Genomic DNA, 24,434 nt, shown 5'->3' on the forward strand with positions numbered 1-24,434 from the left:
GTAGACAGTGTCAGCATCACTGGCAGTTTGTTTGAAATTCTTAGGCTTCACCTCAGACCTTTAAATCAAAATTACCTGGAGGTGGGTCCCAGAAGTCTGTATTTTTAACAAGCTGTCCTGGTGAATTCTCAGGCTTCCTAAAGTTTGGGCAGCCCTAATATCTAGTACCAGAGCCAGTTAAAGTATGCAGTATATATGCGTATTAAGTGAATGTGGTTTCAAGGCTATGTTATCAAGTGTGAAAAAGCAAATTTCAAAACAGTATAGGTAATAACCATAAACCAAACAAAAACCACAAACAGCATTGTACATTTTCAATGGGTATGCATATTAATGTGTAGAAAAAACAGTAGCAAAGGAACAATGCACTGATAAGCAGTTTCCTCTCCTGGTGGGGAGGGGAAAAGTGGTGAGTGAAATCAAGAATGAAAATGATGGTTAAATGATACCTCAGTCTTGGCTGTACTGTTTAAAAAAATGTTAAAATGTGCAGAAATAGCACAAATTATTCTTGAGAGTAGCTCTTACTAAAAAGACTTCTCAGTGAGAGACAGTAGTCTGGAAGCAGACCAAATACATATCGGGACTTTATGTGAGATAAAGATAGAATTTGAGACCACTGAAATCATCTTAACCAAAAAGTCAAGGAAAGGGGACCAATTAATAGATTTGACTACAGAAAGCATCTAAATCTTGGCAACCAAACTGAAAATTCCTTAGTAAGAGCCTAATTTCGTCAATTAAATGGAATACCATGCATGTCTTGGGAAAACTTGAGGTGGTTGTGTTTGTACTGACGTGCAACATTTGTTAAATAAAACACACAAAAGAGGGCACAAGTGGCTGTTGTGTAGAAACTGGTGGCAGTGGTTGTCTCTGGGCAGGGGTCTCGTGCAGGAGAATTAGTTCCCAATATACATTTCTTTTTGAAGTGTTGCCTTCCACCCATGTTAGTTGTACTGTCTACAGGGTCCGGCAGAAGTAACGCCTCCTTGAGCGTGGTTGGTAGGGTAATAATATGTGTGTAATAATTTATAGTTTTATTTTGAACATTTTACCTAAAATGTCATATGGTGTGCTTGAGTATGATATTATGTTACAGAATTACATGCTTATGATTTTGTAATAGGAGATTTTGTAATAGAAAGGGGGCATTATTTGTCCAGGCCCTATAGTTAATTAAGATACTTTAAAAATTATACCAAAGGATTATAGTAATCATATTGGATATTATGAGGCCAGGCACTTTGCTAAGCACTCTACCATCAGTAACCCTACATACAACATCTTGGGATACGTGGATACTATTATTGACCTCATTGTGTTGATGAAAAAACTGAGCTTAGAAAGTAATACATGAATTCAAATTTAAGTATTTTCCCATGCTTTCACTGTGCCACCCACAGTTTTCTCACAACAAAAGTGTACTATGTTAGTCCCTTTAAACTGGTTACCTTTCAGTTACAACTTGGATTTGCCCAAGTTTTTATGGTCATTCTTACCTATAAAATGTAACTGAAATTCTGCTGTGTAGAGACTTCCCAGGCCTTTTTAGCCTTATGCAGTTTCCACGTGTGCTACTTATCATGTACTCCTATTGGCATTTTTCCTGTGGCTTGACACAGATTATTTGACTTCTTGTGTAAACTTTTTCAAGGAAATAGTTGTGCATCTTTTTTTTTTTTGTTCCTTAGATAGTAAGTTATCTGTGAGATGTTATTTTATATTTTTGAACATTTTAAGCAATGGATTTGCAGAACAGAATGAGTACTAACATTCTCAAGCCATAAATGTTATGAATAAAGGATTGAAGGTTTAATTTAAAAGACTGCTTAAATACTGTAGCCCCATGTTTATTTTTAATTAAAATCAAAGAATCTCTTTAGAAATTAGACAGCTACGAAACTATGAAACAAGGAAGGACTTAGGACAGGAGAAGCAGCAGGAGTGAGCCAAGGCAGGGCTGTTGGCTCACTGGAAAGTCGGAGAAAAGGGGACCCTGAGAACAGGCTCAGGGAGTTAACCCAGGACGAGCTGCTGCACCCATTGCTCCCCCGGCTGCAAGTGTTGTGGGGGTCCCTTCAAATTTGGGCAGTAAAAGGAGAAGAGGAGGAAGAAGGTAAAGGCACAGGTGTGCTCCCAGAAGGGGGAGCACCAGTTACTCAACTTCACTGTAAATTTTACATGTTTTCTGATACGATGTTCTGAATAACTTTCACAGTACATCAGGAGATTCTTCTCGATCAAACCTATTTGAAGATGCAACAAGTGCACTTGGTAAGTATCTACATTGTAAATAACCTTATAAGAGATAGGGAAGAGGTGTAAGTTTTATTTTTCTAGATCATGATAATGTAGTTTTTTTTTAAGATTTTATTTTATCTATTTTTAGAGAGAGGGGAAGGGAGGAAGAAGCAGAGGGAGAGAAATATCGATGTGAGAGAAACATCGACCTGGGACCGAACCCACAGCCCAGGCATATGCCCTCACCAGGAATCAAACCAGCAACTTTTCGCTTTGTGGGATGACTCCCAGTCAACTGGGCCACGCCAGTCAGCGCATAAAGTGTTAGTTTTCATGGTTGCTTACAGTAAAGCTGCTCAATGATTGATTCACACAATTAATGTACTAAAGACTTTGTAAGTTAATGTTTTATACTTTGAATCCTTTTTTTAATTTTCAATTACAGTTGGCATTCAATATTATATAGTTTCGGGTATTCTATGTATTGGTTAGAAATTTATATAGTTTATGAAGTAATACCCCCAATAAGTCTTGTAACTACCTGGCACCACATACATTTATTCCAATATTATTGACTGACTATGTTCCCTAAGCTGTACTTCCCCTCCCTGCAACTATTTCATAATTGCCAATTCTTAATTCTTCACTTTTCTGGCCGAGCCCTCCAGTCGCTATCCCATCTGGCAGCCATCATTTTGTTCTCTGTATCTGTCAGTTGTTTCTGTCTTGTCTGTTCGCTTACTTTGCTTTCTGGAGTTCACATATAAGCAAAATCCTATGGTATTTGTCTTTCTCTGTTCAACCTATTTTATCAGTACTTAGCACAGTGCATTGTAGATCCTTTGATATGGTTGGAAATAGACATTGAATCCTTTAAATTACACTGTTAGAGTTGAGCATACTCCTTTCCTTAAAGCAAATAGTTATATTTTCCAAATGTGAATTTTAAGGAGATCTTAACAAAGTTTGTTTAGTGTACAAGTTTATTACAGAGTGTCTTTGAAATGAGTATAAAATGTTACTAAAACCATCTCAAACTTCATCTTTATTCACCTCCAGCCTTTATTCAGTTTATGGCCTTGTAAGGTTTTCATCTATACCTTGTTGCTTCTATTATACTTGCCATGAAAATACCTTTTTACTCCAACTTTTTAAAAGTATATTTTATTGATTATGCTATTACGGTTGTCCCATTTTTTTCTCCCCTTTGTCCTCCTCTGCCCTTCACCCCCTCTCCCTCCAGCATTCCCCCCACACACACCCTACCCTCTTTCATGTCCATAGGTCTTACATATAAGTTCTCTGGCTTTTCCATTTCTCGTACCAGTCTGAACCTCCCCCTGTCCATTTTGTACCTACCATTTATGCTTTTTAATCCCTGTACCTTTTCCCCCAATTCTCCTCCCTCCCCACTGATAACCCTCCATGTGATCTCCAGTGTGCTTCTCTTCTTGTTCTGGTTGTTTGCCTAGTTTTTGTTTTTGTTTTTTAGGTTCAGTTGTTGATAATTGTGAGTTTGTTCTCATTTTACTGTTTGTAGTTTTAATCTTCTTTTTCTTAGATAAGTCCCTTTAACATTTCATATAATAAGGGCTTCGAGATAATGAGCTCCCTTAACTTGAGCTTATCTGGGTCAAGAAGCACTTTATCTGCCCTTCATGTTAAATGATAGCTTTGCTGGATAAAGTAATCTTGGATGTAGGTCCTGGCCTTTCATGACTTTGAGTACTTTTTAGCTCCTTCTTGCCTTCAAGGTTCCTTTTGAGAAATCAGGTGATAGTCTTATGGGAACTTCTTTGCAGGTAACTTTCTCCTTTTGCTGCCTTTAAGATTCTCTCCTTATCTTTAATCGTGAGTAATTTAATTATGATGTGTCTTGGAGTGTATCTCCGTGGGTCCAATTTCTTTGGGACTCTGAGCTTCCTGGATTTGCCTGTCTGTTTCCTTTGTCAGATTGGGGAAGTTCTCCTTCATTGTTTATTCAAGTGAGTTTTCACTTTCTTTCTCTTCCCCTTGTCCTCCTGGCACCCCTGTGATTCAGGTGTTGGGACATTTAAAGTTGTCCCATAAGTTCCTATATCTGTCTTCATTGTTTTGAATTCTTGTTTCTTTGTTCTGTTCTAGTCGAATGTTTATTTCTTCCTTCTGTCCCAAATTGTTGATTTGAGTCCCAGTTTCCTTCCCTTCACTCTTGATTCCCTGTGTATTTTTCTTTATTTCACTTTGCATAACCTTCACATTTTCCTATATTTTGCGACCATACTCAATCATTTCTGTGAGCATCCTAATTAATAATGTCTTTCCACCTTTCCTCTACACCTAGTCTGTCAAAATCAGTTTTTTCCTCCGCCCTCTTCATTTTTCCATTGTAACTTTTTTGGTACAGTCCTGCTATTTCTGCTAATTTCTGGTCTACTGGCTGACACCCCCATTTGTGCCATTTGGTACTCTGTATTACTGGAAATGGTGGAGAGGTAGAAGACCAAGAGCAGTAGAAGGGAACAGCAGCTTCGGGGACATACAGGCTTCTGCATTCCTTGCTTAGCTGCTGCACCAGCAGAATTACAACAGCAGTAGCACCTTGTAAGATCTTGGCTGGCCCTCTGACCTGATTGGACTTGAACTCCATGATACCCTGTTACCATTGAAAATGACACACTGGGTTGCCCACAGCATACAGGAGCAGAATAGTTGTTTAAATAATCAACCTAAAATCACCTGGATGTACCAAACCCACTTTCACATCTTTGAAAAACTGTTTTCTAGGATTACCCTGCTATCAACTGAGTATTAGCTCATCTCCAATCAGGAAAACAGAAATCACTGTATTTCAAACAGAGAAAGGCTTAATCTTAGGAAATCGTTGCAGACATAGTAGAAGGGCCAAAGGAGATTGATTACCGAGGTGTCAGTAAAGTGCTTTGTAGCCTCAGAGCTAGAACCAGCTGGCACTCGCCCCGATCCTGCTGAAGGCTCTGGTTATTGCCACTGCTGCATCAGTAGAAATGTAGTGATGCTACCGAGCACCAGCCCAGGCGTACACTCCTGTAGCTGCTGATGGTGATGCCTTACCTTGGCATCCTTTATCTGCTATAACGGCCATTCTCAACTTTATGGTTTGAGGATCCAGTTACTCTTTAATCTTTCACTTACCAGTCTTTACATTGATACTCTGCTTCTTTCCGCTTTCTTCCTCTGTGATACCACTCTTCTTGATTCATAACTCTGTTTCTTCTCAGGCTTTCTCTAGTTAATTATTTTAATTTTACCCAAACTTTAAACGTGTGCTTTTTTTTTACATTTCTGCTCTACACTTAGTTCAAATTTCAAACTATGGGAATGACAGGCAGACCATATGCTATATATTGGCTTAGCCAAAAAGTCTATTACATTTTTTCTGTAGTATGGCTCTAGTAGTGGTTAGTTGTCTTTAACTTCATATGAAACAATGTTGTGACAGCTGTCGTACTGGTGTGCATTTAAAAAAAAAACTCACCAAAATTGGTGAATTTTTGTGTAGCCATCTTAATATTGAAGATGGAAGAAAATACACAACATTTTCAGCATAGTATGCTTTATTATTCAAGAAAGGTAAAATGGAACTGAAATGCAAAAAAAAAAAGACTTGTGCAGTGTATGCAAAAGGTGCTTTGACTGATGGAACATGGCAAATTGGTTTGCAAAGTTTCTTGGTATTATTGACATTTTGGCCAAATAATTCTTTGCTGCAGGGCTGTCTTATGCTTTGGAAGATGTTTAGCAGCACCCCTGGCCTCCACCCACTAGAAGCCAATAGCGGGAGAGAGCCCACATATTCAAAATATCCAAATCAGTAGTTATTGGTGAAAATGAAAAATGTATCTTTTATTTTATGGTAAAAACATAATGGACTTTCGACCAACCCAGCAGAATTCCCATATACTATTCTATAAGGATTCTCAAAATTTTAACTCACATCACATCTCCTTGTGAGCTCCAAAACTCTCTCTTTTTTAAAAAATGCTTTCTTTGAGAAGGCTTTTTTTCTCTGTTTATTTTCAGAGAGAGGTGAAGGGGGAGAGAAACATCAGTGTGCCACAGGTACATCATTTTGTTTCTTCTCACACACCCCCTACTGGAGACCTGGCCCCAAACCAAGGCATGTGCCCTAACTGGGAACCTGCATGGTGACCCTTAGGTTCTCAGGTCGGAACTCAATCCACTGAGCTACACAAGCTAGGGCCCAGATTCATTCGTAAACTGCCAACTAGAAAACCTATAACCTCTACAAATTCCTTAGGCTTCAGGTGACTCTTCTATTAATCCCCATTCGATTATTCTTTTTTATTCCCTTCCTTGCATGTATCATCGTCCACCCTCTACCAAAATGCTGGCATCATTGTTTGACCCTCTGCCTCTCATGGCCTAGTGAGCCTGGGAGTTAGTTCTGTTGCTCCTTCTACCCAAAGTCTGTGGAATATTTGTTTTTACTGCTATGTCATCACCTTAGTTTATGTTCTTACCTCACTGATATTCTTTAATTACCTGGTTCTAACTAGTCTATTCTCTGGCATAGTAGACTTTCTAATGAGGTCATTGTTAGTTCATTTCATAGCTCCTTAGGTGGTGTAAAAGATAAATTCAAAATTCACTCTTATGACATACGTGAGGTACTTCATCACTACTTCTGTAACCTCTTTAGCTCTGTCTTGTGTTGTCTATTGACCCTAATTTTCTTTGTACTTTTAAGATCTAAAAAGTGCCCCGGCTGTTGTGGTTCAGTGGATTGAGCCCTGGCCTGCAAACCAAAAAATTGCCGGTTCAATTCCCAGTCAGGGTATATGCCTGAGTTGTGGTCCAGGTTCTCGGTTGGGGCCATGCAAGGGCTAACCAATCAATGTATTTCACACGTCAGTTTTCTCTCCCTTCTCGTCTCTCTAAAAATAAATAAAACAAATTAGAAAGTATCAAGACTGCTGAGTCATTTCTTTGTGATTTTTTAATAACTTGATTAAATATGAAGCATAATTTCGGAAGCTCTAGCATAATGACTAGGCGTGGGGGCTCTGGGTCTGACAGCCCGTGACCGTGTCTCTGCACCATGACTTTGTAGCCATCGGTACCAGGGTCCCGCTCTCTCTGCACCTCAGCCTCACCTTTAAAGGAGAGGAAAGTGGGCTTTCTCACAGAGCTACAGCCTGTTAAAGCAGTGTCGTTCTGATACTTTACCGGTCTTAATTTTGTTCTTATGGATGCTGAATTTTGTGTCTGGGACGAGATTACTGAAAGAATATTTGCTCTTTAGTGGCTTTGTGCCAGCATTGTATCAGGGGTAATTTAAAAAGTAGACATATATTTTAAAGTTTTTTTATGGAACGGGGAAGGAAAAGTCATGATCCTAAACAAACTTTCAAATACCACATTTGCTTAGTGATAATTAGTTTTTTAAGCTGTACTTTCATAACTCACATGCCTTTATTTAAAATTCCACAGAAGGAAAAAAGCCATTCAACTGATGAATGTCATCTAGGTGTCAAGGAAACAGTTAATGCAAAATAATATAGTCCCTTGTACCGGCATTCAGATGAGGGCAGAGGGAAGTGTGAAATGTATTGCAAATCATGATAAATGATACGTTAAAAACTAACGGCTTTCATTAAAAAAAAAAGAAAAGAAGGCACTTGATAGTTAACAATACCTCACCGAGACTGTACCATTTAAATTGAGAACTGTAGCCTGTAAAGTAACTGGCCAGCACAGAGGCTTGGTGTGTGTGAGGGTCCTGGGGCAGGAGAACAGTGAGTTGTGAAGTAAACTGGAGAAGATCATTGTGGTTGGGATGTCGTGTACGGAGGATTGTTGAGGGTTGGGAGCCCGAAATGAGATGAGATACTCTTTTTAAAGCTTACTACTTTGGCAACAGCCTGAAGAATGAGTTGTAGGCTTGTGGGTAGGAGAGGAGGAAACAAGTTTTAATCTAGACTAGTGATTGCTCTGGACTGGTCTTAAGTGAAGGCAGTGGAAAAAGAGAGAACTGAATGGGTTTGGGATGTAATTTAGAGGTAGGACCTACCAGATTTGCTAATAGATTAGATGTGGAGGCAAGGGGGAAAGGGAATTGAAATCACCAAGGTTTTCTGGTTCGAGTACTTGGGTTGGATATTGGTGTCGTTTGTTCAAATAGCAGCTCCCTGGCTGGGTAGCTCAGTGAGGTTGGAGCATCATCACGTACACCAAGAGTTACAGGTTCAATTCCTGGTTGGCACATATGTAGATCATAGGTTTGATCCCCAGTCAGAATGCAAATGGGAGATAACCAATCGGTGTTGTCCTTTCTCCCCATCCCTCCCCTCTTCTCTCTCTCTGTCTAAAATCATTAATTAAAAAAATTTCTTGTGAGATTAAAAAAGAAGGAGAAGAAGTGGAGCTGGCAGGTAATGGTGGGACACATTTGAGGGGAGAATCTTTAGAAATCCAAAGTCATATATGGTGCTGGTTTAGGAGCGAGTGGAAGTGAGGACGTGGACACAGCATGCAGACATCTAGGGCTGTTAAAGGAAGAATGCAGACAAATGGACCAGTTCTTGCAGGAGAACTGGGATGTGTTCAAGGGAGGCAGGTTTCCGTTTTTAGGATGACATTCAAGGACACAGTTAACTGCTGACCAGGGTGATTAAGTGGGGAGGGAAGGGTGGAAAATGGACAAAATAGGCAATAACTAAAAGGCCCAGTTCTTTGGGGAGACAAGAAAGGGAATGGTACCCAGAACACAAGTGGAAGAACAGAGAGTTTACGTGAGGGAAACGTGATTTACTGTGTCTGGGTCATTGTACCAACTTTGTATGGGATGTGAAATTTTAACTTTAACCTCCTTTCTCCTTCTGCTTGGATGATAAAAGGAAAAACAACTTGTTATGGCAGAGTTGATTGCTTGAAATGCTTCTCTTATCAAAAGTCATTTCATCTGTCTCTTCTTCCAGATTGCCATCCCCAACCTGCTAAATAAATCTTTATTTGTGCTACATTTGTACCTGATATTTTTACTGTAGTCCTTAAACATACTATATTAGTTTTCTGTTGCTACTGTAATAAGTTACCACACACTTAGCAGTGTAAAACAACACAGATTATTACTACCCTACAGTCTGCATGTTAGAAGTCTGACCCCAGGCTTATTGGGCAAAAGTTAAGGGATTAAATCACTGGGCTAAAATCAGGGCTGTGTTCCTTCTCTTCTGGAGACTCGAGGGGAGGATTTGTTCCAGGTTCTTTCCAACTTTTAGAGGATGCCCACACTCTTTGGCTCATGGCCCCCTGCCCCATCATGATCAAAGGAGCATCGCACCCCCAACCATGCTTCTGTCCTCACTTCTCACCTCTGTTTCTCTGACCCTCTTAATTCTCTCCCCTCCTGCTTTAGAGGGCCCTTGTGGTTACATTGGGCTCACTCAGATAATCAGGATAATTTCCCTACTTAGCTGATTAGCAACCTTAATTCCTTTTTGCCAGCTAACCTAACATACTTGTGGGTTCCAGGGATGGGCAGGAGGGCCATTATTCTGCCTACCGCGTATATGTTGTGGTTTATAGTGTTAATTCATCTCCATATTCCTAGCACTCTAGTGCTTGAAACATTGTATACATTCAGTAAGGATGTGGAGAATGTTGAGTCACTAAATGTTCCCTTTCTTTTCCCTCCCCGCACTCCTGTAGTGACTGGTCAGTCTTATGAAAATATGGTAACCGAGATCATGTCAATGGGCTATGAAAGAGAACAAGTGATTGCCGCCCTGAGAGCCAGTTTCAACAACCCTGACAGAGCAGTGGAGTATCTGTTAATGGTGAGAAACACTTTACTTTATTCATTGTGCTTTAAGACCAGTATCCCAAAGAAACAGTGATTTTAAAGGAACAGTAACGATTCACAGTAGAATAATAATATATGCTAGATAATTGTCATAATGCTTTCATTTTCTTAGTATGTTAACATTTTGTGCTGATAAAATTACCTGTCCTGAAAGATTTTGATACTATTTTTAGTTACTGAACAGCGTGGCTGGTGGAGGTGTACAGTTGGCTCTTTTGGAGCAGGTCCCTCTGCCGCACTCATGTCCTCGGGGTTTGGACTGAGAGCTTTTGTCGGGGGCCTGGGCACGTACGGGTTTGTTTTTCCATGTAATCTAACATTTTAGTAGCTTTATTGGCTGCCGGCATAATTTTGAATATACTATTTAGAGCAAAAGTTTTAAGTTAGAAGCCCAACCCACATTTTATTTGACTTACACTCTAAATTTTTATAATTAATCGATGATTTTTTTTAACTGGGAGATTTCACTTAAAAAATTAAGATAATCTGGTTTATCTGGACAGATTGATCCCATATTTTCACAAGGGATTAGGAAAACTTTTAGATCATAGATTCTTTAATTCACCATTTTCTGATCCACTCACTGTTACCTGACAGTATTACACATTTAATTAACGTACAAAGTTATTTGCCTAGTTTCATTGATATTTGAATTATTAGCTTGTTTATAGTTGGTAGCAGCTGAGGGGATTTCTATTAAATTACTGTTTTTACTGGCATAAGGCTTTTGAGAAATAGGTTGTTTTGGGCATGGGTTAAAACCTTTGATGTTTTATGACAGTAAATGTCTTGGTTTTCCAGATGTGGCGTGGGCTAAAATAATAGGGTAGAATTTTCGAATAATCTTAGATTAATATTTTTTAGTTTAGTTTTTTGGGGTTTTTTTACTATTATCTTTAGAGAGGAAGAGAAGGAGAGAAGTATCAGTGTATAGTTACCTCTCATGCATCCCCTGCTGGGAACTGGTCTGCAACCCAGGCATGTGCCCTGACTGGGAATCGAACCACGATCAGGTGGTTCACAGGCCTGAGCTCAATCCACTGAGCTACACCAGCCAGGGCTAATATTTTTTAGTTTTAACATTTCATTCTATACTTGTCTAGTGTTTTGAAGTATTATCGAAGTCTAAATTGCCCTGAATATCATCCATGATCCTGTCTGTTTGGGAGATATACCGTCCACAGTTAACCCATTCCTTTGTTTCCAGGTTGTGCTTCGTTAGAAACGCCCTTTCAGATAGTAGTTTCAGGAGAGTCGTAGTCGTGAGTCTCTGCCTCCACTTCATTTGTGAACTCATTTGCATGTGAGAGTCATAGACCTGTTATTAGCATATTAGTTTTAATGTTTAAAATAATTTTTATCCTCACTCCAGGACAGTTTTCATGTTTTTAGAGGCGCGGTGGGGGAGGGGATCGTGGCTCTGTTGCCTTCTTATGTGTGCCCCCAGCTGACCTGGGGCTGATCCTGTGGCATTTTCAGTCTGCAGGACAACACTCCAGCCCACGGAGCCATACCAGCCAGAGCTTGAATGTCCTTTTTCATTGTCCTCTTGAGAAGCGTCTTTAAAATGCTGGCGGTTCATTTTATCAGTTTGTTTGGAATTGAGGAATCATTGGATTTATAACCACTATGGATCTGTTTGTGGTTACTCCTCCCTCCTACCCCTTCAAAACCCCACATGGTCTATTAAAGTACTGCCTTTCCTTATATAGAATGACTTTCATTTAGTCCTGGTTTGGAATTCTCCATCAGTTTAATAGAGTCATGTTTTTATCTAGTAGATTTGAAACTTCAAGGCATAAAAAAATTAGCTCCCTCAAAAGCATTTGCTGTTTTCAGTGCCTGAAGGGTCATCTGATGCAGGCAGCTGTTCCCTGCTGTTCAGTACCCTCAGCTCATTGTATTTATTCTTTTTCCAATTACAGTCAACATGTAATATTATTATATTAGTTTCAGGTGTATAGCATACTGATTAGACATTTTTATACCTTACAAAAGCCTTGATTATATGTTTACAATTTTGGCTTCAGATTTATTGGGAAATGAAAACATTTCCCATTATAGTCTTTTATTCAAATGTAACGTTTCCTTCTTTGTTCTCCTTCCAAATTCTGTGAAGATGTCTTAAAGACATTTTTTATAAGTTGTATATGAGAAGTTCTATAAGTCATTTTCATCAAAATAGTGTGTTTCGAGTCTTCCAGTGCCGTTTTAAGATATTGTAACTTCAGGAGATAAATGCTGCTACCTTAGAAAAAGCATCACCTGAATAATTATTTAAGTTTCTTCTATACCTGTTTTTGTAAGTTTTGAATAATCAGTTTTAATTTTTAATGTGTGATGCTTTCTGGATGATGCTTCTCAGAACCGTGGATCAGCACAGGTGATCTTCTTGCTTGGTCGCTGTCATCACTTGCTGTCTCTGTTAGACCTGTCCCTCCCGCCCCACCGCCGGGGGTCGCTTCAGAAGTGCCACCTGTGCGTCAAAACCTTTCTTTGTAAGATCTTAATGCTAGACTTACAAATCCAGTTCTTTCTGAATTACAAAATTTGTTTACTGTATTTTGCTGTGTATAATGCACACTGATGTGTTTGGCCCAAACTTTCAGGGGGAAAAAATCTTTTGATTTCTTAATTCAATTTTTTATTTGTTTATATTTAGATACTTGTTTTTTATATTATAAAGGAATTTTTGCATTGATTTTCATACATACAATGGTCTAAGAAATTTTAGGTAACAAGTATTTACAAAACACAAGAGCCAGATACAGAGGTAAGTCAGGTACTACCTGTATGTATATAATGTGCATCCTTATTTTTTCCCTTCAAAAATTTGGGCAAGAAAGTGCACATTATACGTGGTGAAATACGGTATACCTTAGATCTGTACTATCTGATAAGGTAGCTATTAAGTACAAGTGGCTATTTTAATAAAATGAAAAGTAAGTTAAAATTTTAGTTTCTGAGTAACATTAACCACATTTCAAGTTATCAGTAGCTACATGTGGCTAAATGGCTATTTTATTGGACAGCATAGCTATAGAATATTTTCATCATCCTGGGAAGTTTTGTTAGACAGTATTACATTGTATTGGGTTGGCCGAAGATTCATCAGGTTTTTTCCATATGGCGCCTCTACTTGTCACAATGTTGTTAGATTGTATTGTGACTGTTGGCATATCGGCATGTGTTTTAAAAAATACTTATCAAATTTGGTGAATTTTTGTGTAGCCATTTTAACATTAAAGATGGAAGATAATAAGCAACATTTTCAGCATAGCATGCTTTATTATTTCAAGAAAGGTAAAAATGCAACTGAAACTCAAAAAAAGATTTGTGCTGTGTATGGAGAAGGTGCTGTGACTGATCGCAGGTATTAAAAGTGGTTTGTGAAGTTTTGTGCTGGAGATTTTTCACTGGACAATGCTCCATTGCTAGGTGGACTAGTTCAAGTTGACATCGATCAGATTGAGACAATAATCAATGTTAATACCATGTGGGAGATAGCCAGTATACTCACACTCTCCAAATCAAGTGTTGAAAAATCACTTGCACCAGCTCTGTTATGTTAATCATTTTGATGTTTGGGTTCCACATAAGTTGAGGGGGGGGGGACCTGGACCGTATTTGTGCATACAATTATCTACTAAAACGAAATGAAAATGTTCCTTTTTATATATATTTTATTTCTTTATTTTTAGAGAGAGGGGAAGGGAATGAGAAAGAGAGGGAGAGAAACCTCAATGTGTGGTTGCCTCTCACATGGCCCCCACTGGGGACCTGGCCTGCAAACCAGGCATATGCCCTGACTGGGAATCGAACAAGTGACCCTTTGGTTCACAGCCCACGCTCAATCCACTGAGCTACACCAGCCAGAGCCAAATATTCTATTTTTTAAAACAAATTATGCCAGGTGATGAAAAGTAGACACTTGACAATACTGTGGAATGGAAGAGGTCATGAGGCAAAGGAAGATAACCACCACCAACCACACCAAAGACCAGTCTTCATCCAAAGAAGGCAGTGTTGTGCATATGGTCGGATTGGAAGGGAGTCCTCTATTATGAACTCCTTTGGAAAACCAGACAATTAATTCCAACAAGTACTGCTCCCACTTAGACCACTGAAAGCAGCACTGGATGAAAAGCGTCTGAAATTAGTCAACAGAAAATGCATACTCTTCCATCAGGATATTGTAAGACCATGTGTTTCTTTGATGCCCAGGCAAAAACTTAAAGCCTGGCCAGGAGGTTCTGATTCATTGCCATATTCATCAGACATTGCACCTTTGCATTTTCATTTCTTTTGGTCTTTACAAAATTCTCTTAATGGAAAAATTTTAATTCCCTGGAAGACTACAAAAGGCGCCTGGAACAATTATTTGCTCAAAAAGATAAAAAGTCTTGGGGAGATGGAATTATAAAATTGCCTGAAAGATGGCAGGTGCTGGTGGAACAAAACAGTGAATATGTTATTCAATAAAGTTACTGGCGAGAATAAAAAACTTCTTTTATTTTTACTTAAAAATAGAGCAAACTTTTTGGCCACCCCAATATTGTAGCCATATGGGTTCTTCTGTACTACACTCAGGCCATTTCTAACCAAATTTAAATGTATGCATCTTTCAGGTAAGACTTGATTCTTCAGTTCTAATTGAAACAGACATCTGTGTGATGCTTTTGGAAATTAGACAAGGCTATTAAATATATTAATAAATATTTTACTCTGAATAATTTAACTAACTTTAAATGACAGGATATTTTAAAGCTTGGGCATTGTGTTACAGGGAATTCCCGGAGACAGAGAAAGTCAGGCTGTGGTTGACCCCCCTCCAGCAGCTACTACGGGGGCTCCTCAGTCTTCGGTGGCTGCAGCTGCAGCAACTACGACAGCAACAACTACCACAACAAGTTCTGGAGGTAAAGTGGAATCTTTTGGATGGGGAGGAAATGGCTCTGAAAGATATTTTTGCTTGTATTAAACCTCATTGCTCCAGTTTTGGTAAAGAGCATAGTATTCTGAAGCTATTTCCGATGGGTTGCTCACCTTGTCTCTTTCTCTCCTTTTAAATGTCATAAAATATGTATAATTTCAAAGCCAGTACTATCATAGCGGTTATCCAGGGAAATAAAACCTCATGAGGTTTAAATTCTTGTATCAAGAGGTAGAAACAAATTAAATTCAAGTGTCCACTGGCCAATACTCAGATTTCTATTGCCAAAAGTTTGACTACAAAGCGAAGTCTTAGATAGGCCCAGGAATTACTTGTATTCTCCATCATTCTTCTGAATATTCATAAAGTATTCAAACTTAATTTTGAAGAGGCCAGTCTTTGATACATTTTCTAGTTCTAATTATGGCAGTCAATTCTGGTTGACAGAAATTTCTAAGCTCTTTTTTTTAAAGATTGTATTTATTTTTAGAAAGGGGGAGGGAAGGAGAAGGAGACGGGGAGAAACATCAATGTGTGCTTGTCTCTCAGGCATCCCTTAGAGGGGACCTGGCCCGCAACCGAGGCATGTGCCCTGACTGGGAATTGAACCTGCCGCCCCTTATTTCGAAGGCTGGTACTTAATCCACTGGGCTACACCAGCCACGGCTCTAAGCACTCTGTATACGTTCTCCCAGGGGACTAGCTTTTCATTTCTTGAGATTCAGCATGGGGGTGGAAAGAAGAAGCCACAACATTGGTTCAGATGGAGGGGCTGCTCTTTCTAGCAACACTTACTAACAAGAGTTTCCGACTCTTGTTTTCTTCATCTGTAAAGCTGGTGTTACACGTAGAAAAATAAATATCCGTCTTATGTTGTCATTTCAATTTGAATGATTGTCTTGAATTAAAATTTAGGAAATAACATCTAAAAAATTCTCATTATCCATTAGAAACCTCAAAAACAATTCTTTTATATACAAATGTTGATTTTTATATAGTATAACCAGACAAGCACCACCACCCCCAAAAGTCACAAGTTCTAGATCTTATACTTTATTTCACATTATTAATTAGTATTTATTATTATAAAGGGATCTTATCCCAAGTGTTTGTACATTATAAATTTGAAATTTGAGGGTCATAATAAAAAATTCTAACTGTAATTGAGTTTGCATTAATAAAATCCATCTGATCTGCAAACCTGAACTCTTAACTTTTAATTATTAAATACAGGAGTGGGCAAAAAAGTAGATTTACAGTTGTGACTATGTAAAAACAGGTGTTATTTTTTAATTTATTGTTTTTTGTGGGGTCTTTTTTTTTAAGAAAGAAACATTGATTGTTCTTCCACTTATGTTGTTCATCGGTTGCCTTTTGTCTGTGCCTTCACCAGGGACTGAACCCTCAACCTTGGTTTGGTGGGATGATCTTCTAATTAACTGGGTTACCCGTCCAGGGTGAATTTCTCCTTTTTTTTTTTTTTAAGATTTTTAAAATTTACTTTAGAGAGATGGGGAAGGGAGGAAGAAAGAGAGTGAAACATCAATGTATGGTTGCCTCTAGCACACCCCATACTGGGGATATGGCTTGCAACTCAGGCACGTGCCCTGACTGGGAATCAAACCAGCAATGCTTTGGTTCACAGGCCTGCAATCCACTGAACTACACTAGCCAGGGCTGAATTTATTCTTGTATTACTATTTATTAATTTGTATTTTTCCATGCAAACAGCTGTAAACCTACTTTTGTCCACTCATTTTGAATTTCCCAGGAATTTAAGCTCAAGATTGATTGAGAACTCAAATTACGTAATTTTTACTTTTCAGTGTCTTCTATCTAAATTATGATTGAGCCAGTTCTTTATGTATGTAATTGCTACTTTTGTTTAAAAATATTTATGTGTATTCTAGGACATCCCCTTGAATTTTTACGGAATCAGCCTCAGTTTCAACAGATGAGACAAATTATTCAGCAGAACCCCTCTCTGCTTCCTGCACTGCTGCAGCAGATAGGTCGGGAAAATCCTCAGCTACTACAGGTGACTACCCAGGGCTCACTTCAGAACGGGGTTCAGAGTGTGTGTCACAGTTTGAAAAAGTCAGTGAGTACTCCTTCCCCTCCACCAGTGTTAAACCAGTCCTCTGAGCTGCTGCCTCAGTAGAATACGGTATAAAGATAGATGTCCAGAAAACAGAGTTGGGCGTGGAGGTTCGGTTGATTTTAGTTGGTCAGATGGTGAATTTGGGAACTACTTTATTGAGGAATCTGAGAAATTCTTCAGCAAAGAAACTGTCTTTTTTCCCAACCTTGTTATTAGTGTAGCACCCACCAGGTCTTAGAAAATACACTTGTAGGCTTAATTCGTACTTAGGTCACAAAATATTTCAGTTTATACATCACTGTACTGCTTGCTCGTGTGGAAGACATACATGGGTTTTGTCTCTTCCTATAGTCATCAAGTAGTTTTTTAACATTGATTATTTTTTTTGGCAGGGTACATGTATGAATGATAATTTGAATTCTCTTAATTTTTCATTGTTTATCTAACTCAAGAACTGAGCTTCTTTAATAATACACAAGGAATCATATCCTTCCAAAGACTAAATAATCTAGAACCATTCCAGAATATTACAGTTGCAAAGTTACAGCTTCTCTCTTATTTGTATGTAGAATTCTTATTTTCCTGGAGATGTTTTATATCAATGTATTGTTTTTCTCTGCCCTTCAAACCACCGCAGCAAATTAGCCAACACCAGGAGCATTTTATTCAGATGTTAAACGAACCAGTTCAAGAAGCTGGTGGTCAAGGAGGGGGCAGTGGAGGTGGCAGTGGAGGGGTTGCGGAAGCTGGAAGCGGCCACATGAACTACATCCAAGTAACGCCTCAGGAGAAAGAAGCTATAGAAAGGGTGAGTTTCAGTAAAACCTGCAGTTCAGTTTTTAGTCACAACAGCCACATGAAGGTGCTCAGTGTTTACGTGGGGCTAGTGGCTCCTGCATTGGGTAGCAGTGATCCAGAGATTTCCATCGTAGGAAGTAGTTCTTTTAGAGTCAAACAGAGCATTTCCCTTAGGAATTACAGTCAAGACAAGCTCTTCTTAGCCCTGCTCTCTCGTCTTGTCTTTGTGAGCCCAAGGACCAGTAGCGACTACCATTCTAGCATGAAATAGTTATAAATATACTAAGAAACTAAAAAATTCGTTGATGTTTTAATATTCAGGGGGAACACTGGTCTTCAGTTGTCTGCCTAATTAAGATTGATGGAATCAGCTGAGAAGAGCTTATAAAAAATTGGTATTAATTTTTCTCTAAACAGTTGGTAAAATTCAGCAGTGGAGTTATCAGAGCCTGGTTTTTCTTTGGAAAATTCTCTAATTACTCATTCAGTCTCTGTACTCATCATAGGCCTATTCAGATTACCTGTTTGTTCTTGAGTCAGTTTTGGTGTTTTTTGTTTTTCTAGAAATGTGTCTATTTCATGTAAGATATATAATTTGTTCATAATTTTCCTTTTAACAGTTTTTATTTCTATGAAAAATAGTAATGTGTTCACATTCATTCCTGACTTTAGTCATTTTAATCATTGATCTAAGGGGGAAAAAAGCACTAAGTTGGTTTGGTTGATTGTTACTTTCCTAGTTTTATTTGTTTTCTCTCTGATTTTTATTCTTTTCCTCCTCTGCCTGTTTTGGAATTTGTTTCTTCTCTCTATTTTTTAGTTTCTTAAGATGGAGGCTTAGGTATTGGAGGTCTTTCTTTTTCATGCAGACACTTAGGTCCCTAACCTTGCCCGTGAGCACAGCCCCAGCAGTGAGCACAGCCCCAGCAGCGTCCCCTGAGTTCCGGTGCTTCGTGGTTTGGTTTGGTTTGCATTGCGCTTTTGTTCTAATGCCCACCTGTTTATGAATTTCTCAGGTTTCCTTTTATTACTGGTTTCTAAGCTCATTCCATTGTGGTCAGAGGACACATTTTCTATCATTTTAGTTCTGTTTAATTCATCGAGGTTTACTTTATGGCCTAAAATGGTCTTTATGGAGAATGTTCTATGTATACGTGAGAAGGACACATAATCTGTAAATGTCTCTTAAGTCTAGTTGGTTCTTTATGTTGTTGAATTTCCTGTTTCCTTTCTACCTTCTGCCTAGTCGGTATACCCGTTATTGAACAAGGGGGCTATTGAAGTCTCCACCTATTGTTGAATTGCCTCTTTCTCCCTTCAGTTCTGTCCATTTTTGTTTCATGAATTTTGGAACTCCTATATATATATATATATTTATAATGAAGTCTTTCTGATGCTTTATGATCATAAAATGTCCTTTGTTATTAGTAACAATTTTTTTATGTTAAAATCTATTTTGGCTGATACTGATAGTCACTCCAGCTCTCTTTGTAACCATTTGCATAGTGTATATCTTTTTCTGTCCTTTTACTTTCAGCATATTTGTGTCTTTGAATCTAAAGTATGTGTCTTGTAGAAGCATATAGTTGGATTGTACCCTGTCTACCTTTTACCTCAGCTAGCCCAGCTTTAATCTGGATGAGACCTAGGTAACAAAATCATTTTTCAGTTTCCTCTCCTCTCATGGATGAATAATCATGCTGAATTGGGTCATGTGCCCAGTTTTTTAGGTCATTTCTTGATACAGTCTAATACAAGGGTATTGAGACAGTTGAGGAGGGGGTTCATGAATAGCATTTGGCGGACAAATATAGGTTCTAATGAATTAGATCATTGAACTTAGTGTTTCAAGACTTTTAAAGCAGTGATTATTGAGTTACAAGTGATTTTTTAGTAGACTAGGAAAGCGAAAGTGACTATAAAAATTAGGCACATAAAAATAGAACACCATAAATCTTGATCTCAGAAATATCATGTAGCATCACTAATAACTGATTGCCCATTTTTCTTGTATGGAGTGTTCCGTAGAGCAAGGAGATTGAGAATGATATTTGATCCTAATGAAAGATAAGACTTTCTTTACAAACCTGAGGTCGTTAATCTCATCACCAGTTGCTCCCATCCTTATCTTCACCTTTCATACACGAAAAGCCATTTAATTTACACATTTCTGTAGGGTCATTTATTTCTAAACCCCACAGTAAGCGCCTACTAGTGTCAGTGCCAGTTGGTGTCAGCACAGTGTCTGTTGGTTGAGCAGCTCTGGCCAGGAACAGAGGGCTTTGGAGGTGGGTGTTGGAGGGAAGGGCCTGGTTGCAGCTGGCTCCTGGGGTGGACCACAGACCTCTATTCAGGTAGGGTGGGTTCCTGTAACATTCTCAGGAGCTTCTTTGTCTTCCATAGTAAGTTTTTAAGTGATGATCGGTCAGTATGCTGTGTTGGGTAGTAATGTTTTCTTTCTTTTTTCCAGTTAAAGGCATTAGGATTTCCTGAAGGACTTGTGATACAAGCATATTTTGCTTGTGAGAAGAATGAGAACTTGGCTGCCAATTTTCTTCTACAGCAGAACTTTGATGAAGATTGAAAGGGACTTTTTTTTTTAATCTCACACTTCACACCAGTGCATTACACTAACTTTGTTCACTGGATTGTCTGGGATGACTTGGGTTCATATCCACAATACTTGGTATAAGGTAGTAGATGGCTGGGGGTGGGGAGGGAGGGGTCTAGGACACAGGGCAGGGATAAATACAGTGCATGTCTGCTTCAGTTAGCAGATGCTGCAGGTCCACACAGTGTGTAAAATAGACAACCAAAAACCAGCTTTTGCAGGTCTTTATATCTTGTATAAAACAGTAGGTAATTTCCTAGGTTTCACTCTTTTTAGTATACTAGATCCAGAAATTTAGTGTAATGCCCTGCTTAATATTTCTTTGACTTAACATTGGTTTCAGAAAGAATCTCTGCTACCTAGAATCTACAGTCTGTGTTTCATGGCAACACTGGATAATGGCTTCACGAAATTGAAAAAAGAATTGGAACATCTGTGAACAGAAATGCCAAATTATTGATGGTTATTGTTGCTGCTTCAAATAAGTATAAAATTAATGCTGAGAAAGCCCATTCTTTCATGTTAAATACTTGGGGTAAGGGAGGGAAGAAGGGGAACCTTTTCTTAAAATGAAAATAATTACTGCTATTTTCCAATCTCTTGATCATTGAATGTGAGACCCTTCTAACATGATTTGAGAAGCTCTATAAGTATAGGCAGAGTTATTTTCCTGTTTACATTTTTTGGTTTATTTTGGGGGGAAATTGGTAGGTGTCTAATTACTGTTTACTTCCTTGTTACATTGCAGTAAAAGTTTTAAAACCACCATTGCATGTTTGCTTTTGATGTATCCCTTTGTGAAATTAGCGCTTTGGGGCCAGTGGGGCAACAGCCTTCACGCTCCTCCCCTACCCCCAGCAGATTGTGTTTGTCAGCAAGTTGTGAGTTCCAACTGCTGCCTTTTTTAAACCCCACAAAACGCCGATTCAGTTTAGAATTAATGCAAATGTTTCAAAACTGGGTTTCTGATATTTGTAAATGTTTTTCCTTATTAGATAAGAATATATGACCATTAAAGTCATTAGGATTCTATTGCCTTCAAAAAGAGGTGGACAGAACTATAATCCTGCATCTTTCATTGCTTTGGAAAGACTGATGAAATCTTTTGGAAGGGTTGGGAGATGTGGCCGGAAAGAACTTTGGAATATATACAATCAAGATATCTTGTGGCATATTAAAAGAAAAATCTTAATAGCAGTGTTGGCTTTTATTTGGGGTGTTGTTTTTTTTTTCATCTCAGTTTTTTCTTTGTAACCTCCCTCGTTGGCATTATTTGACCATAAAGAGGGGGCCGATGTCTATTTGTTCAGTTTTTCCAATATAAACAAGACTATTTAAAGAAGGTTTTTTCCTACCATCTGATACTGAATTAAGATGGTGAATTTGCACAGATTTCTCCCTGCATAATCTCTTGCAGTAACCCTTAGTACACCGGTTGGTGGCGACTTTCAAGTTTTTCCATCGTGCACTCAGAACGTATCTGTTTAGAAATCATGATTCCCCCCCCCAAAATGTTAATCATTTAGTTAACTTCATGTGTTTATTATTCCTTAAACCAGCAGGCCTTTGGACTTTGTATTGCCTGTATGTTTTATGATGAACCATGCAAAATATCTCAGGAGAATAAAACGAGGATTTGTAAATATGTTCGTCTTTCAAGGCAGAGGAGTTGGGAAGAGGGGGGCACTTCTGGTCGGATTGTGGAATGCTTTCATTTGACAACATTCTGTGTACTACTCGGTCGTTCGGAGATAGAGGAAACTGGAACGGGGCGGCAGGGCGACGGCAGCCTCTCCCTTACTCGGGAATGTGACAGCAGAAGCTGGTGTCACGGAGCTCCTGTCCTTGGACAACGAAACTACACATACGCGGTGGGGTTGGTTCATAGCAGACGGCAGTTGAGGCCACGGCCGGCCACTCTCCATAGTGCCTTGTTTATCTGTTCGAAGGGCCAGGCCAGACCCTAAGAAAGCAGTAGGCTTTTTTGTTTTAATTTACAAACAGTTTTGGTATATCTCTTAACGTAAGTGACTATTTGACCTTGGAATTTCGCGTTTGACATACTATGTCATCTGTTCCTAGAAATGTTTTTTATTGTTTAGTTCTGTGGAAACACGGGAGGAAGCTTAAGTTTACATTTGTTAAAATCTTATTGCCATCCTCAATTCGCTATGTCTTCACATTGTATTAAAACACTGAAGTATTCCATCAGGTCATTTTTTCCTGTACAAGATGCCTAGGATTCTAAAGAACTAATTATAAAATCTTTTCAGTGCATCCAACATCGCATCTCTCATCTTTTAAGTGATTTTTACCATACGGAGTCGTAGAGAGTAAGGTGACGGTGCCTGTGTCACCAGTGCCTCTGTTGGTGAAGCTAGCAAGTAGAAGGCCAAGCACTGGGTCAGTTTTATTGGGTCTCTTGTTTCCTTTCTCAGTAAAGTATCAGAACAGAAATGGGGTGCCTGGTTGGATGTAAGTCAAGTTTCGTGAGGGCTTTTGGACATGTCAGGATCCTGTTTTTCTTACACATTACGTCTTACAGCAGCTAGCTGAAGATTGCTACAAAATGTCCAGCAAAACGGCAGCAGTTTCAGGGAGTGAGGACTTCCTGACCCAGTCGGTATTGGGAGGGCTCCCCGCCGGGAGATCCGCTTGTCCCTTCGGTTCACCTCTGCTGTCCATTTTTTTCACTTCATCCTTCCAAGCCAGGGGGAAGGATGAAGTAAAAAAAGCCCATGAGCCAAACCTGGCTCACTGCTAAGAATGGTCTTCACATTTATATTTTATGTTTTTAAAAATGATGATGGGTGAAAACTACTCCAATATCTGTGTTCATAAATAAATAGTCTTACTGAAACACAGCCAGGATCATTTGTTTGCGTATCATCTATAGCTACTACTTTGCTGTGGAGGTTTGATGTTGAATGGTTTCCACAGAGACCAAAGCCTGCAAAGCCCGAGTAAATCATCGCCTGGCCCTTTACGGAAAAGTGTGCCACCCCTGTTCTAAATTGCGACTAGCCCAACCTATGTTGAGTTGTACGGTGCTTTTTATTCCTTGTCGGCATTCTGGGCCTCCTGACTCCGGGTCTCAGTTTCAGTGTGGTTGGTTGGTTCCTGGCGCGGGTTCCTTCCATAGGAGTGGTATCACTCCCACCTCTGCACGGACAAAGGAAGCATTGTTTGTCTGCTGTGTTGGCCTGGCGTGTGTGTCGTGCCCTGAAATGATTCTTTGCAGTTGCTACACTATTTCTTGCTCTTAGAGGAAGATCATGAAATTCAGCACTAAGCGTATTGTCAAAGGCACCTGGCATAGTGATGAATCAGTCAGAACAAAAAAGGTAGTGAATCTTTGGTATCAGAGTTGGGGCAGTTGAACATCTGGGAAAAAGAGTGGGTGGGACCCTAGAGGGAGAAATGGAGCAGTCGGGCCTGTTTGAGTGTGTGTGGGTGGTGGGGAGGGGCAGTGACGGGCAGAGAGCGAAGGCTTGGGCTTGCGAAGGAAAAGATACAACACTGCGATAAGTTTCAGGAACCGCAAGGACAGTGACAGTGACAAAGAGGTTGGAAAGGCCTTCCTTAGCACGTTGAGGTTAGGTGTGGAAAGCTGGCTCCCCAAGTAGGTTTTTCACTGTGGAGAGGACTTGGGGGCTTTGCTTCGTAGGTGTGGTGCTGCAGATGGCAAAGTGAGGGGGAGCTTGGTCTCTGCCATTGAGCTACAAGTACTACTGAATGGCAAATGGAGCCATTACTGTTGGTTTTTTTTTAAGTATAACTCATCATCCAAGAACACAGATGAGAAAACAGTGACCCAGACTTTGCCCCATGTCTTACTCAGTTTTCTGTTGTTGATGTAGGCCCCCCTCATCCTCCTTTCCACCTGGCTCAGAGTGAGTTA

General features: G+C 39.3%; 1 protein-coding gene and 1 long non-coding RNA gene across 2 annotated transcripts in view; one reads left to right on the forward strand and one right to left on the reverse strand.

The window, feature by feature from the left end:
* Positions 1-21,725, forward strand: part of RAD23B (RAD23 nucleotide excision repair protein B) — a 50,898-nt gene extending 29,173 nt beyond the window's left edge. Inside the window, exons 5-10 of the mRNA XM_037035682.1 lie at positions 2,222-2,277; positions 9,937-10,064; positions 14,877-15,009; positions 16,934-17,061; positions 17,762-17,932; positions 20,393-21,725. Coding sequence (XP_036891577.1) covers positions 2,222-2,277; positions 9,937-10,064; positions 14,877-15,009; positions 16,934-17,061; positions 17,762-17,932; positions 20,393-20,506 — 730 coding nt within the window. The 3' untranslated portion in view covers positions 20,507-21,725. The remainder of the gene's footprint in view (positions 1-2,221; positions 2,278-9,936; positions 10,065-14,876; positions 15,010-16,933; positions 17,062-17,761; positions 17,933-20,392) is intronic.
* A 1,344-nt stretch (positions 21,726-23,069) lies between these two features.
* Positions 23,070-23,695, reverse strand: LOC118979579 (uncharacterized). Its single transcript, XR_005064947.1, has 2 exons — positions 23,355-23,695; positions 23,070-23,293 (listed from the first exon to the last, which is right to left on the reverse strand). It is a non-coding gene; the product is annotated as an uncharacterized LOC118979579 (long non-coding RNA).
* Positions 23,696-24,434: the final 739 nt, after the last annotated feature.

The sequence above is a fragment of the Sturnira hondurensis genome, unplaced genomic scaffold (genome assembly GCF_014824575.4).
Source record: "Sturnira hondurensis isolate 20B ecotype Veracruz unplaced genomic scaffold, ASM1482457v3 Scaffold0022566, whole genome shotgun sequence".
NCBI lineage: Eukaryota > Metazoa > Chordata > Mammalia > Chiroptera > Phyllostomidae > Sturnira > Sturnira hondurensis.